Raw genomic sequence first — 14,506 nt, forward strand, 5'->3', positions numbered from 1 at the left:
TTCCATCAGAATCAGTTTTATTTGCCAAACACGTGAACACGTCACAACACATATATCCTGAGCTGGACAGACTTGATTGACCAGTGGATCCATGCAAGTGCGAGGTGATGATTCTACTTTACACACAAAACTATACAAACGTGTCATGTCACACATGAGACAGGTGCAACAGATTATTTTTCTTTTTACAAATGCAGCAATTTAGCAAAACATTAGACACAATCTTTCAATTCGGGCAGATTTAAAACTTAGACATTCAACTTGGTGTAGAACGAGAAACTGACGGCACTTTGGATCCTTTAAACAAATGCAAACTCTGCAATGGATTAGTTAAACAACTATGTTGCCCTCTTTCTAAAGATAAAGCAAATGTGCAGCTCTGTGATTTACATCAAAACACTTCAGATCTGAGATGTTGGTGCTTCTCTTCAGATATCCCGCTGTCCGTCTGCCTCAGTCGAGTCCGGCTGCTCGTTTTCCACGTCCAGTGCCATCGTCATCTGCACGGCCGTCGCTCCACTCTCCCCTGACACAGACACAGAGACAGAGAGGTGTTTGTGAGCCCACTGATATGCTCAAGAGGAAATAACAGCACCATTGATGTTTGTTTCACCACACAACGACCTGTCTAATCTGTACAGAGTAGAAACATGCAAATAAATAACCTCCGCCAAGGCCCAACAGTCCTTTAAAATAAAAAACAAGCTGCACCAAATATCACACACTCTAAGATATCAGTGTGTCTGTCTAATTTATCCATGAATCATTCTCTGGGAAAACAGTGAAGATGAAAACCAACTCACTTTTGGTTGCACAAAAACAATTATTTCCTATGTTTTATGAAGCCACACTAACAGCAACTGATGCGCAACCCAGCTGGCAAACTAAGAGTAAAAGCACTTCCAGTTAGTAAATCAGTGAAAGCTCTCTGCGGACCTGTGTATCTCTGTTTCCAGGGCATGATGTTCATTCCGGTGCGACAGAAGGAGCGGTCAGTGTGGGCCTCAGTGCTGTACAACACCTCCTGGAGCTCTTTCTCTCCGGGCTTCTGGGCTTTCACTCGCACCTACGAGAAGAAACCAAATGGGCTTTTTTGTGGTCGTTTACTTTGCTACTTAACAGAATTTTAGGATTCCACTCATCTTTAAGTCGTACCTCCAGGATGGTGATCTCCTTCTCCTTCAGCTTCCCTGCTTTGTTCTTCACCTGCGTCTTCTTGGTGTCGACCCACACCGTCCTCTCCTTCACCTCTGACCTACACACACGCACACACACATTTATATATTTAAATCTACCTGAAACATCTGTTTGTTGAAGGTTGCTCACAGCACACTCACTCCTCGATGCCCAGGTCGGCCAGTGTTGTGTCCAGGAAGGGGAAGGGTTGGTGTGCGGGGTCCAGTTCCACCTGCACGGGCAGCGTCACTGACATGGGGATGTCCCACAACAGCTCAACGCGCACCAGCTTTCCGTGTGACTCCTTGTCCGCTGGGCTGTCCCGGCTTCCGGTGGCCTCTCCCTCCTCCTCCAAGCTCTTGGTCTCATCTGCCGCCAGCTTGATGTTTGGATCACTCTCTCAAAAAAAACAAAAGACAAGATGTATCCCTTTGCCTCTTCTCTCGTCTGATCTTTACCTCTGTGCCTACTGCAACTTTTCTCTCAGTAAACACCGTCCTGGTCTGTTCTGCTCTCAGGGCCGATGATTCAAAGCTCGATGCTTGTGGAGAGAATGATACACACAGACTCATGCTCTGCCCTCCTGGCTGATATAAGCAGCTGGTGAGGATGTGTGTTATGTGTCACTCAGATGTGAGTTTCATTAGACTGTCAGGAGGCTGATGGACAGATGGTAGAGTTTGTACTGTGAGGTGTGTGTGTGTTATCGGTGGGAGTGTATTTGTTTCTGCTGTAAATTGAGGTGACGTGCTCTGATGTTTTTCTACAACTGAATATTTATGACTGATAAACAGATAAATTAGCCCACACAACGTATGAGAAAGCGTCAAGAGGTCAGTTGAGGATGAGCCTGGACGACACATTTACGACTGTGTAATGAGATCATCTAACAAATCTCCACCTCTGCTCATCACTGTCTTTCCTCCTGACAGTCTAGGTGAACAGGAGGTTGATTTATGAGCCCGTCACAGCGTCACACCACATTTTTAGTTCTTGATGAAACTAACAAAGACCTCAGCACACGGGACATGTGTAGGACATGTGTGTTGTCTGCACTGCAGGGGTCTTAAACTACCACCCTGGACGTCACATTCCATAGTTAACCATAATAAACACATTCACAGACATCAGCCTGACGTCAGCAGGGGGGGGGTGATGTAAACAGTCTGTTAGTGTTTGAAGCTGAAATAAATGAGGGACACAATAGTGGACAAAACAGTCAACCTCTATGAGATGCTTTTGTTTTATAGCAGAACATTACGTGTCAGTGAGAATGACGTTTCCTGACATACTGGCATAACCTGAATGCATCACAAGTCGTAGCAACACATTGACTGTGTGTTGATATAAATCAGGATTAGTGTCCCTATGGCTGCAGCTAAAACCTCAGCTCAGGCCTCTCGGTCACAATGAGGTGCCACAGTGGTCCAACGTACACACACACACTCTCACAGTGACATCAGCCGGCACGTTATTGTTAAGTTATGGAGGCATGAGGCAAGGCAGGAATTTTCTGATGGGGAGCGACATCATGGTCCTGATGAGAGACGACGGAGCTGATGCTCTCAAACCACAATTTCTTTGATGCTGGAGATTTAACTCTGCTTTTTAGCTCAGAAGAAGAACTACATTTTAAGCCTCATCTTCGGTGCCAATATTCTGGTATTCATCATGGATCAAGATTACTAAACACACTTGAGCTCACTGAGGATTATCACCGTGTTTGACTCAACTAACATCACAAACCGAAGTTTTATTCAAATTAACCCTCTGAGTATGTGTAGAGCTTGAGAAAAGTCAAAGATCATATGTTCCACTGAGAATGAAAACCTTTAATAGAAATGCAACTTAAAATAATTAAAAGGCTAAAAATTCACACAGCAGATACAAATTGTGAGGTAAGAAACCACAAAATAGAACCTACAACTTCATTAAGACTTTAAAAACGTCAACAATAACATGTAAAGATCTGGAAACACCATTAAAATGTGTAAAATGTTGAAATTCATAACATGAACAAATCCAAACCATAGAAAAATTGGTTAAAAACCTTTAAAAATGTAAAAATAACACTGGAAAGAAGCTAATTAATATGCCTCAATGTTAAAATTCATATAAAACATTGGATTAAAAAAGAACAAACGCAAGTAAACGTATCAGTGTTAGAACTGATGATCTCATTTGTCACTGTGTCATGTGTAAGAATAAAAATTGACAGGATTCAACAAAACGAGCATAGGAACTAATTCTGTCTACGTGAGGCCTCAGTGTGGATTACTGCAGAGGTCAGAGTCTCAGGCAGAGCTGATGGTCATGTTGCTGTAGGGTTCAGTCTGTAGGACGGTCACGTGTCTGGCAGAGAGCAGCTCTGAGGAGGAGAAGCATCAATGTGAAGCTTCAGATTAAATCAGTGTCATCTGTATTTTCATAGGATGCAAAGACAGTCAAGTACACCTTCAACTGACAAAAACTTCTCTGATGTGCAAATTAACAGCTCCATTGCTTCTCCAGTCAACATCTTGTTTTATCTTGAAAAAATATTAGTAGCTGATTGTCGATTTCCTCACCAAGCAGTTTGTAGAGCGTGTGAGCTGCAGTGGTGCGGTCAGCCTCAGGGGGCAGCAGAGAGTCAAAGGTGACCTCAGTAAACCTCTGCAGGACGGAGGAGATCCAGCTGAGAGAGAGGAGCAATGTGAGAAGTGCATGGTATGATTCAAACTATTAGTATTGTTATAAATAAAGATTCCGTTATTGAGTGTTGAAGCGCTCACACTGTGTTTGTGCACTTGTGAATGTGGAGGAAAGTCATGGTTTCACTAAGGTGTGTGTGTGTCTGAGGCACCTCAGCATGTCCCTGCTCTCTGTGTCAGTCTGCGCCTCGGGCATTTCAATGTTCTCCTCTGCTATAGGCTCCATTAGGAGCCGAGTGTCCTCCTGCGGAGACCTGCACACAAGCACACAAGCACACACACACACACACACACACACATTGATCCATCTTTTTATCCATTAAGTCGTCCGTCTGTCTAAACATCAAGAGACTCACCATCTCCCAACAGGGGTGATCACATCGCTTACAGACTTGTCCTCTCTGGAAATGTCCAGGATCACATCTAATACAGCTGTTTACACACGAAGAAACAAAGAAACACACAATGAATCGCTGACAGCTTGAAATGAACAATTTGTGTATCAGGATTTGAAAAACTAATTTAGTGTCAGAGAGAGAGAGAGAGAGAGAGGAAGAGTTCTTACATGAGCCATCAGCGGGTTGCAGTCCTGACTCACTGGATATCTAAAAGCGAGAGGGAGAGGCAGAGCTTCGTGACACAGACACAAGGTTTATAATCTAATTTGTCTGACCACTGAACTGAACACACTCAGTTGGCAGGATACAACTGCAGGCGAGCTGCGTAACCTTCATTATTCCAGCGATAGCCTCACAAGTGCTGCCTCATATACAGGCATCCAAGCAAAAGTGGAATTTGGTGAGATTATTTATCAGCTCGCCCTCCCAGATACTGTGTTTGATTTTAGGTCATTTATGTGGATATCAGACGACGACCTGAAAGACAACAAAGAAGACTTCAGTTGGTTGAACCCACCTGCTTCATGCTTGAGTGCCTCAGTATTTCTTGCTCCTGCTCAGACTCCCCTCTCGCCTCCTCTTCCTCCCCCATCTCCCCACTTTGGTTTTTCCCATGCACAGGCAGGGCAGTGAGCAAGGCACACTGTTGCCATAGCAACTGGAGGTCAGCATGAGGGAGGGCTGTGGACAGGGAATTTGGTCACCATTTTGTATTTTCTGCACAAGAGCTGAAGTGATGAGTTTGTTGGAAGTCAGTGCTGTTCACTGAGCTGTAATCAATACTAATAACACGTTTCAGAGGCTCTGCAAGGTCGTCGCTGATTAGAAAACATCTACAAACCTCCTGATGACTTCTGTTCTAGTGTCTCTAAAAACACAGAGGTCGCAGGTTGAGTTTCTGCAACATGAACAGTATATTTCCTTATGGAAATGTGTGCTAATTTGTCTTGGTAAAAACATGAAATACTTTTTCTCAGATCATCTACTTTGCCTCACGTATGAAGATCTCAAATTTACCAGATTTTGACGTTTCCCCCCCAACTTTTCAAGGTTTCCAACCATATTACTTCTATTTTTTGGGGGTACTTTGGTAGGTACAGTACAAATCCCTTGATTATGACACGGAACGTTTTTGGTGTTTTTTACCCTTCCTAGGAAACCTTTCATTACACGACACAACCATAAAGACGTAGCCTGTATCCAGCCACCATATTGTTTCAGTATTTAACCTGGCCCATTATGGACAAAGACACCGGTGCCTGTTGAAAAGCCTCCCACCAGGTCTGCTCTGCTCCCTGCCTGTTTTAGATCAGGTTTTTTCACACATCTCACTGGTCTCTCTTTCTTTATCATTTACTTTATTTCTCCTCTTTTTGTCTTCCCTCTTTGTTCTGACCTCATTAACAGTATTCTTTAATCCATATATCCATCCAGGATTTAATTATTCAAGAAAAACGTCTAAAAAGATTTATAGGCAATAGCACAGATGATTTTACAGGTGAATCATTGCACATGGTACTGACATTCACAGGGGGCGCTGAAGAGCTGAGCAGGTGTGGCCCACTTGGTCAAGTTCAGCAACACACTCGACTGAGAGAAACAAACACAATAGTAAAGTGATGCAGCAGTTTCAAACAGAAGCACACAGAGTAGAGGTGTAAAAGCTAATGATGGTGTCTCAGAGGAAATGAAAGAGGAAAGGAATGAAGAGTAGAAGGAAAGAGGGAGGACAATAAAAACAATGGATTACAATTCCAGTGGACAACTGGAGTTTAATTAACTGACACCCTGATGAAGAGACACTTTGAAGGTTCAGTCTTTGATCATCAGTTGTTCAGTGTCCGTGAAGCTTTGATCCTCTTCAATGTGTATTTATTAGTGACCAAAGACTGTATATAAAGATGGACGACACGTCTACTCTTCCTCCCACTATCCAGAAATTAAGCCAAAATATCCCAGATAACAACACTGCCATATTGCGCAAATGACAGAGCCAGTTTGCGCAGTAACAACCGAGGGATAGAGCTGCAGTATTGTGAAACAATTTATAACCAGTCTATGTACCGTACAATATATAGACTACAAACGGTGTGTGTGTGTGTGTGTGTTAGCACAGTCGTCCCTAATAAAGTGCTCATTGACTGTAATTTGTATTGCTGAGTGAAACAATCCCAGTGTGTTTCTGTACCAGATCCAGTGTCTCGGCCAGTGGTTTTACAATCTGTTCCTTCATTGCTCTGTCAGATATCTGGACCTGAGGGTCTGCAAAGATCAGCTGACGCCTGCGACTTCCAGCAGGTTTCCTGATTGGACAGACCCTGATCTGATGGCAGGGAGAGAAACACAGAGCGTCTTTACACGACCTGTGTACAGCACTGGGTCTGTGAAAGGACATCACAACTAGTAGACACATACTGGAAATTATAATCTGTGTGTTGACACACCCACATGTTCTTTCCATTACATGTGTCCAAACCAAACACAAAAAGCTTCTCATGAGTCACTCTGTGGAATGTAAATCAAGCCGATGACAACTCTGTCACTGTCATTGTTTACTTTGTGTTAGAGTTTGACAGCTATGGAAGACCACATGTATATAGTTATAAAGGTTTTCATTCATTTTATCTTTAATATTTTGTATTTAATTGAATTTAGTATCATTTCACTTTCTGATTTTTTCTCTTTTAAATGTTAAAATATACATTTAAAATATATATGTTAATTCATATTTATTGATTCATTAAGATATTTAAAAATTATATACTTGATTATTTTAATTAATTTTTTCATTTGAACAATTTATTGGTGATTAATAATTAACTAGTTATTTTTATAATCCCTCTTTTTATTGCCCATTCAAATATCAAACAATCAATTACTTTTTTAATGTAATCTATTTATTTATAGATTTACACATTTTATTTTATTTTATGATTAGTTATTCTGGTCCTCAATAGACAAAGTTAAAGAGAAAACCAAATATGTTTGGAGGTTTATCTGACAGTAAATACTGAACAATCTCATGAATAGACAGCATCACCTCTTCATTTGAATGTTCTGTCTCTTGGTCTCCTTCTGTCCTAGATGCCCCAGAGGTTGGGGTTGGCATAGCAACCCGCAGTGGAGTCATCTCTAGGCCATGAGGTGCCAGAGTAACGTCCACAGTTTGACCTGACTCCTCATCCAGCAGGAACACACTGTCCCGCTCTCCTCTCACTGCTGTTTTATTCAACCTTGAAACAAGAACACACACATGCTTATAGTAAACACACACTATACCAAATGTATTTATTTAGCTTGTTACACAATAAACAAAATCTTAATAATGAATAAGATTTAGTCACTTGTTTAATGTCTTCCTGGAAACCCTATAAAGTCAGTTCAGATCTATGGGTGTTGAATACACATACTCACTCCTCTGAGCTACTTCTGCATTAATAACATGTTAACGTACATTAACTAACGTTATTGTAATTTGCTAGTGAGCCCAGTCCCAGAACACAAACAGAAAGGAGCAAGAACTTTGTGGACTTTTTTAACAACAGCCAATCTTCACATACATCACAGTTTCATACACACTCCCCTCGTCTTTTTGTGATGTCAGAAATAACTGGACTACAATTGATTGACATCTATCGTAGTGACGGAGAAGTGAGATCAAAATGTTTAGACTCTGAATCACTTTTACAGTGCATTTAGGATCGTGGTTGTTATGGAACTTTTCTGGAAGCTGGTGAAAGGAGAACTCAGGCAGCAGCTGATCTCTTATGCAGAAGAGTTTAATGTAGACCTGATGCATCAAGGAGACCAGAAGGTGAAACAATATTCAAACGCAAACAGACTAACATGAGCAATTGTCACCCCAGAGTCTGAAGATGTCTCCCACAGCATCCCAGTATATCTCCCTCTACTTATTCTAACAGCACATCCATGAATGGCTTGAATTGCTGTCACTCTCTATGTTACATGTAGGTGTTCACATCCTATTGGATAGTTAAGCCTAAAGCATGCTTTACTAAATCACATTGTGTCCTTACAGCTTGCCACTGGTGTCTCTGTCTGGGGCATCTGAGTTAGATATGAAAGTCCCTGAGCGTAGACACTACAATGTACTGTTGGTTGGCACCTTTATCTATAACCTGACCTTGGGTACTGCTTGGAGAGAGAAGGGAGTATCTGTGGATTTACACGGGCACTATTCTCCTAATGGTGTACAGATATAGTGTAATATACACGCACACTCCAATCTCCATGTTTCATTGTTGGAACTGTGAAGTCACTGTGGCCAGGTCAATACCAAACATACATGCAATTAGCTTTAATTAGAAATCAGAGGTGATTTTGATGCTCTCAATTCTGTTATATACCAAGTACTGTGGGACTGACAATCATTGGTCAGTTTAAAGTTTCTCTACAAGACTCACTGGTCAAAAGAGGACATGGTTCCTTCAAGCTCCCTGGTTCTCTCCCTGCTCCGCTGCTGCTCCACTTCTGTTGAGCACACATGTAAATAATGTTCAGAGAAACAAAGTGAGATATTTACATACAACACATAGATATAAATAAGCAAAACGTTTACGACAACCTGGTTTACACGGTTATACCAAACTGTAACAAATCCAGCTTGCTACTCATTTACTGCTGTTATTACGCAGGAAGTGAATACACAGCTAAAAAAACTCTACTTGACTCAACATGTGCTACTTACATTAAAAAACTACTTAGGGTAAACAGTGGTGGGATATTCTTTCTTATCTTTTCAAATCTTTTCTTTCCTGGCAGTGAAAACACCCTCTGAGTTACACTAACCTGCTAACATACATGTGCAGTGCTCACGGAGTGATGAATGGTTGAGATAGAAACACACACCTTTACAGAACTGGTCATTTTGATCCATCAGCAAGTCGATCTCTCTGTCTGTGACCTCAGGAAGATCCTCTCCCTCGAAATTCTGATACAGACAGAGGAAGACAGTCACAGAATGAAATGTCAAGATATGAATAAGGCTGAAAAACAGAAGCAATAAAGGTGGATAATATAGGCAAACTCCACATTATGTCTTGTCCCACTATCGAAAATGTATAAGTTAGAAGTTTTACCATTCTTGCTTTTAATTCAGCCTGCATTTTTTTTTGCGTTATTTCATTTATTATTGACTCATCTTCAGTGTCTTTCACTGTTTTTCTCTTGCATATATTTTAATTCTATCTTTGCACTCTTATCCTTTTTGTACAGAACATTGGCTCAACTCCTGTCGTTGTTAATGTGCTATACAAATACATCTTACTTGACTGAACTGAGCAGTAAAAAACAGAGACAACAAGAAGAGACTACCAATTAAAGAAATTGCTTAATTTTTGAATGCAAAGTGAAAATAAACCCATGGGGCAAGTGGACAAGTGGAGGGCAGAAGAGGACAACAAGAGAAGTCAGCCACACGTCTCTGTGAAGGAACGGAGTGGAAGCTGATGTAATTAAGTCAGATCTTATCAAGTCAAAACAGCCTTCATCTGCTCATGATGCTTCAGGAGGAGAATAATGAGTCATTAAGTGAAGCAGTAAGGAGGCTGACAGTGCAGCAGTGTAGGAGATTTAGTGTTGTAAAACAGCTGTGTTTATATGACTAAGATAATGTACTTCTGCTTTCTCCTAAGCACTGTGCGTGCTGAGCAGTGAATTCAAAACAACCAGTTAGGCATCAGGTATTTTACTTCCACATTCCCCACCACCATTAATGTCACTGCATTTACCATTTACAAAATTAATGGACTTTATTCAACATTTGTTTCTCATAGATATATTTCTTAAGCAGTGAAAAACACAAACCTCCAGCAAAACTCAGTGGAATGAAACACTACATCATCCCACTGATAAAAGTGAGAAATTTCTGTTGTCTTTATGTCCTTTGATTTTCAAATTCGGTGCATTCCCTGCTGTTATGTTCTCATATCATATTAAGCCTGCTACATCTAAAAATGATGACTGTGATGTTTCGTGTCTCTGGACTCTGAAAAAAGAGGTTACCTCAGCAGTGGTGATGACGAACTGCTCCTTCTCTCTCAGCGTGATGGCGACTGAGGGTGACCTGAAACCTGGTTTAACACAGCAGGAGGAATTCAGAGCCACAAATGTTTGTAGCACAAGAGGGATGTGAGCGTCAAGTCAGATTCCCCTGTGTTTGTGGCACTTGAATGATAGTGCCAAGGGAAAAAATAGCCAGGAGAATGAATTCTGGGTCTGGCTTTATCCTCGACTGATGCATTTTAACACAATATCACAAAGTAAAATTATATTAAGCAAGGTGCGACATCCCCTGTCTTTAACCCTCAACAAGGGAAAAAATACCAAAAAAGCCCTATTAACAGGGGAAAAAAACGTAGAAACATATTCATACATAAGAAATTGTCTGATTGAGATGAAGGGAGCCGCAATGACATTTGAAATGGAGGAGTTATTGCCAGTCATGGTAGAACATGTGAGTAGGCATATTGTATATCAAGCAGTCTTGTAATCATAATCCATGATCAGCTGCCACCACAATAAGACAGAGCTAAAATCTTTCAAATTATGTCTTACCCTCGTTGTCAAGTGTGGTGCGGGGTCTGGGCACCAGGGAGTGCTGTGAACCCACAGCTTCACTCGTAAATGCAGTCTACAAATAAATAAACATTACAAACATTTCATACAGTTAAACTGATTTATTTTCCTTTTTGTATGATTTTAGAGTGTGAACTGAGTCTTTAGAAAAATGGTTTCAAGACCAAATTGTGTTAAAACATGAGGTTAGGGTTGTTTCAAAAGAAAAATGTTTTCTTTTTCCTTCTTTTGCCTCCATGTACCAAAAGCTGCTCTGTGGTGAACTGTATAGGGTGACAACATGATATATCTGATATATTATGTCTAGAATAGTGAATAGGAAATTGAATCTCAACATGTAGCGGTTTCTGATTTACCATGTGGAAGCTAAACTCTAAAATAGTAAACCATAAAATATATATTATTGTCCCAGTGCAATGTAAAAGTCATTCTGACATTTCGAAACCATTCTTTGTCCTTAAGAAACACTTGGTGCTGAGCTAAATCTAAATCACATGTGGTATTTCCACAGGAAAAGATTACAAGGAGGACAAAGTTCAGACATGTCAGCCAGATTTGCAGCAGCCGGAACTGTGTGAGTAAGTAAAAGCTATCTGCTATGATTTACTCTGTCGGACAATACAAAGGGTTTGTATGGAAGATATCATGCAAAAATACTATGGCAGATTGAGAGTGACCTAAACTTGTGTATGAAAGGTAATGAAGCAATAAGTCACATACAGGAGTTGATGGCTCATGTTGTGTGTGCTAAATACAGTCTGAGTAATCGACTTACTGCTATCCAATTGTATTTGATGACAAATTTACTGCTGTTTTGGTCGTCAAAGGTTTAAGCATTTATGTCAGAGAAGAGCCAAAAGTCATAAATCTAGTTAGATAAGAAGCCCTCTCTCATTAGTTAACTGTTCTTCAGATGTGGGAATGAAATCCTGGAATCTGCAGTTTGTCTAAGGCATTTAAAGATGTATTATATGGGGTTGGGATGGGGATCTTGTGCTACACTAGACATTAGGTTACACACCCTGTGAAGTTATCTGGTCTTCAGAGCCACAAAAACACATACAACATATTGCTGTACTGGTGCATAAATTGTAAATTGTACCTGGAGTATTTTATAGGGGCTGAGGAGTTGGTCTGATTCCATGAGACCGAAGAAGGGGTCCTGAGCTCCCTCTGCCTCTTCCATCAGGTACAGGCTGTCAGGCACATTCAGGGCCAGCCTGTCGGATAAAGAAAGAGGATGACACACCAATGTTACTACCAAAAATATTCAAAATAAATATAGCTCAGTCTTCCACAAATACACACAAGCTCTGCACAGTTTTGCATAAAATGTTCCCTAAGCTACAAAACACCCTTCCACTCTGTATTTTCCCCTTGGTGTGTGCATACCTGTCAGACTCAGCCATGTCAATGCGTGAGCATCTCTTAGCACGCAGCAGGCGGTCGATGGTCTGTTGGATCTCCTCTGGAAAAAAGGGGATTTCACACAGAAGTCTTGGTATTGCAAGAAGATGTATCACACATAAATCAAGTTTTAAAATATCTGACATGACAAATGTGTACATTCTGCTTCCGCTCTACACAAGAGGAGGCGCTGAATGAAATAAGGCGTCTCTGTAATTACATTGTTTTCAGCATTTATCATAATTTATAAGCACTTCTTATGCACAAACTTATCTATTGGTTATTGAAAACTAAACCCTATTCTCGATTTTATGTCAGAATTATCTCATGACTTAGGGTTGTATTGTGTTTTACAGATGGATGAAATTAAATGCAAGGCACTGCTGAATCCAAGACCCCCTTGGCATCTAGATCTGCTTATGATCCTGCACTGTATTTCACAGATTTTAATCAAACATAAAGACTGCATGATCATGAATCTGTCACATGCAATATCGGTGTAATTTAGAACCAGATGAATAGAGACTGTTGAGCTGTGATTGATAATATAGCTTTCAACCAGCTTTACTGGAATCTGGGTCAACGGTAATGTGGTTAATTTGGGAAACAGCCGTAGTGTAAAGTATGTTGGTTTTATATTGCACAAAAAGTCTCTCTGTTTCTCTCTCTTCCTCTTACTGTCGTCTCTTTCACCTACAATAGCAGGAAGTCACAGCGTATGATGTGTCAACAATGTAGATAAGAGGAGAGTTGTGACTGGATTGTGATTTTTCTATTCCTGGCCTTTCTATTCCTGCTCGCTCCGTCTCTCTCACCGAGCAGGAAGCGACACTGGCTGTGGTAGACGACCACCACTCCATACTGCAGCTGGGACGACAGGTAGAGAGAGAAGCGAGGCATCGGCAGGTTGGGCTGCGCTGGAGGAACCTGAGCTGTCACGTAGCCCAGAATGTCCCCGCTGTAAACATTGATCAAAATGCGTTAAAAATGCATTGAATATGTCAACATAAATAACTAAATGTTTAAATTAATATAGGCTGCATATAAGCTATTGAAAGTAGGAGAGCAAAGAGGGGGTATTATCTTCAGGCCACCTCTAACCTCCCTTTCTCTGCATAAGATGAACATTAACAAAATTATCTATCTTTTCTTAATTATTGAGTAATATGATGAATGAACATGTTAGCTAATGTTACTGATTTACAACACAAAAACAAATTGCACCTTTTATCTGATCTACCTTATTATTCAAGCAGAGACAGGTTAGCATTAGCCATTTCTTACCATGTTAGCTTGACATTGACTTTGAGCAGCTCTCTGCGAGTCACCCTGGTGCCTCTGGTGGCTGCTAACCTGGACAACAAAACACATTTATGACATTTAATAAACTTTAGCTACCAGGTTATCTCTGTCGTGTCTTGTCAGGCTCGCTAGCTTCGTAGCTACTAGCTAACTAGCTTGTTTAAAAACTCACCAAATAGTGGAGAAACATCCGGTGTGACGGTGGAGGACGTTTGGATAGTAAAACATTATTCCACGTTTCTGTAAATACCAGACGCAATGAGGGGGAAAATGTAAAAGTTTATGAATTTATAAAAGTGTAAAATATGAAAAGTTAAGAAAGTGCGCTGCAGTTTCCCCGCCTCCAATCACAGCGGACCAATCAGATTTAAACATTCATCCTTTTGAACGTGATGCGTTCATGAACTATTAGAAAATAGTATTCAGGAAATGATGCATTCAAAGTTCGGAGAAGTGATCAATTTACACTAATGTTACATTAGTGTAAAAATAAAAATGTAGATTTTTCTTTTTTCAACAGTTTATATGTGTACTTGTATTTCCATTTTATTTACACAATGGCTACAGCATACATTGTACTCACCCCCCACTGCTTTTAAATATCCCCTTCATCGCATCTATAGTTTGGTACTTTGGTAAAATACCTTTATATTTATTTAATTAGATACAGTCTACTCAAACTTGACTACTTTACAATGATTTATGTCTAAGCATTGTTTGCACGTTTTATCATTTTGATACTTATGTAATTGTTTGAAGATTGGGATCATTTGGTATCATGTGTGGCAGAGATTGGTTTCATTTGATGTAAGATGCCACACGTCCCTTTTGCCCCAGATCCTTATTGCCTGGGGCCCCGAAAGTCCCTTGAAACCTCCCTGCCTAATGACATAGTTACAATACATAAAGCTGCAAACTGGCTTGACTGCCTGTAGC

At 40.6% G+C, this 14,506-nt stretch overlaps 2 protein-coding genes and 1 long non-coding RNA gene across 4 annotated transcripts; 1 reads left to right on the plus strand and 2 right to left on the minus strand.

The window, feature by feature from the left end:
* Positions 1–114: 114 nt before the first annotated feature.
* si:ch211-196f5.2 (uncharacterized protein LOC556372 homolog) lies at positions 115–2,850 on the minus strand. Its single transcript, XM_034572379.1, has 4 exons — positions 1,338–2,850; positions 1,156–1,255; positions 937–1,066; positions 115–526 (listed from the first exon to the last, which is right to left on the minus strand). The coding sequence occupies exons 1-4, from the start codon at positions 1,430–1,432 to the stop codon at positions 429–431; spliced, it is 423 nt and encodes a 140-aa protein (XP_034428270.1). The 5' UTR covers positions 1,433–2,850; the 3' UTR covers positions 115–428.
* A 109-nt stretch (positions 2,851–2,959) lies between these two features.
* rec8b (REC8 meiotic recombination protein b) lies at positions 2,960–14,107 on the minus strand. Its single transcript, XM_034572532.1, has 18 exons — positions 13,743–14,107; positions 13,553–13,621; positions 13,084–13,226; positions 12,254–12,329; positions 11,964–12,081; positions 10,841–10,916; positions 10,289–10,356; positions 9,134–9,215; positions 8,689–8,755; positions 7,305–7,497; positions 6,453–6,587; positions 5,788–5,854; positions 4,782–4,945; positions 4,432–4,471; positions 4,223–4,298; positions 4,019–4,120; positions 3,744–3,850; positions 2,960–3,544 (listed from the first exon to the last, which is right to left on the minus strand). The coding sequence occupies exons 1-18, from the start codon at positions 13,796–13,798 to the stop codon at positions 3,471–3,473; spliced, it is 1,713 nt and encodes a 570-aa protein (XP_034428423.1). The 5' UTR covers positions 13,799–14,107; the 3' UTR covers positions 2,960–3,470.
* On the plus strand, positions 11,393–13,628 carry LOC117753955. Of its 2 annotated transcripts, XR_004612333.1 has the most exons (4): positions 11,984–12,050; positions 12,261–12,377; positions 12,625–12,700; positions 13,091–13,628. It is a non-coding gene; the product is annotated as an uncharacterized LOC117753955 (long non-coding RNA). The 2 variants fall into 2 exon arrangements; XR_004612332.1 differs by lacking the exons at positions 11,984–12,050; positions 12,261–12,377 and adding an exon at positions 11,393–11,439.
* Positions 14,108–14,506: the final 399 nt, after the last annotated feature.

The sequence above is a fragment of the Hippoglossus hippoglossus genome, chromosome 20, assembly GCF_009819705.1.
Source record: "Hippoglossus hippoglossus isolate fHipHip1 chromosome 20, fHipHip1.pri, whole genome shotgun sequence".
Taxonomy (NCBI): domain Eukaryota; kingdom Metazoa; phylum Chordata; class Actinopteri; order Pleuronectiformes; family Pleuronectidae; genus Hippoglossus; species Hippoglossus hippoglossus.

Excerpts from the sequence above, each read along its gene's own strand:
- rec8b (XM_034572532.1), bottom strand. The coding sequence starts at position 13,798 with ATGTTTTACTATCCAAACGTCCTCCACCGTCACACCGGATGTTTCTCC. Across the intron at positions 6,588-7,304 it reads CAGAACATTCAAATGAAGAG|ATCAGGGTCTGTCCAATCAG; the intron begins GTGATGCTGTCT and ends CCCTGCCATCAG. Across the intron at positions 3,545-3,743 it reads CACGCTCTACAAACTGCTTG|AGCTGCTCTCTGCCAGACAC; the intron begins GTGAGGAAATCG and ends TCTCCTCCTCAG.
- si:ch211-196f5.2 (XM_034572379.1), bottom strand. The coding sequence starts at position 1,432 with ATGTCAGTGACGCTGCCCGTGCAGGTGGAACTGGACCCCGCACACCAA. Across the intron at positions 1,067-1,155 it reads AGGAGATCACCATCCTGGAG|GTGCGAGTGAAAGCCCAGAA; the intron begins GTACGACTTAAA and ends TTCTTCTCGTAG. Across the intron at positions 527-936 it reads CTGGAAACAGAGATACACAG|GGGAGAGTGGAGCGACGGCC; the intron begins GTCCGCAGAGAG and ends TGTCTGTGTCAG.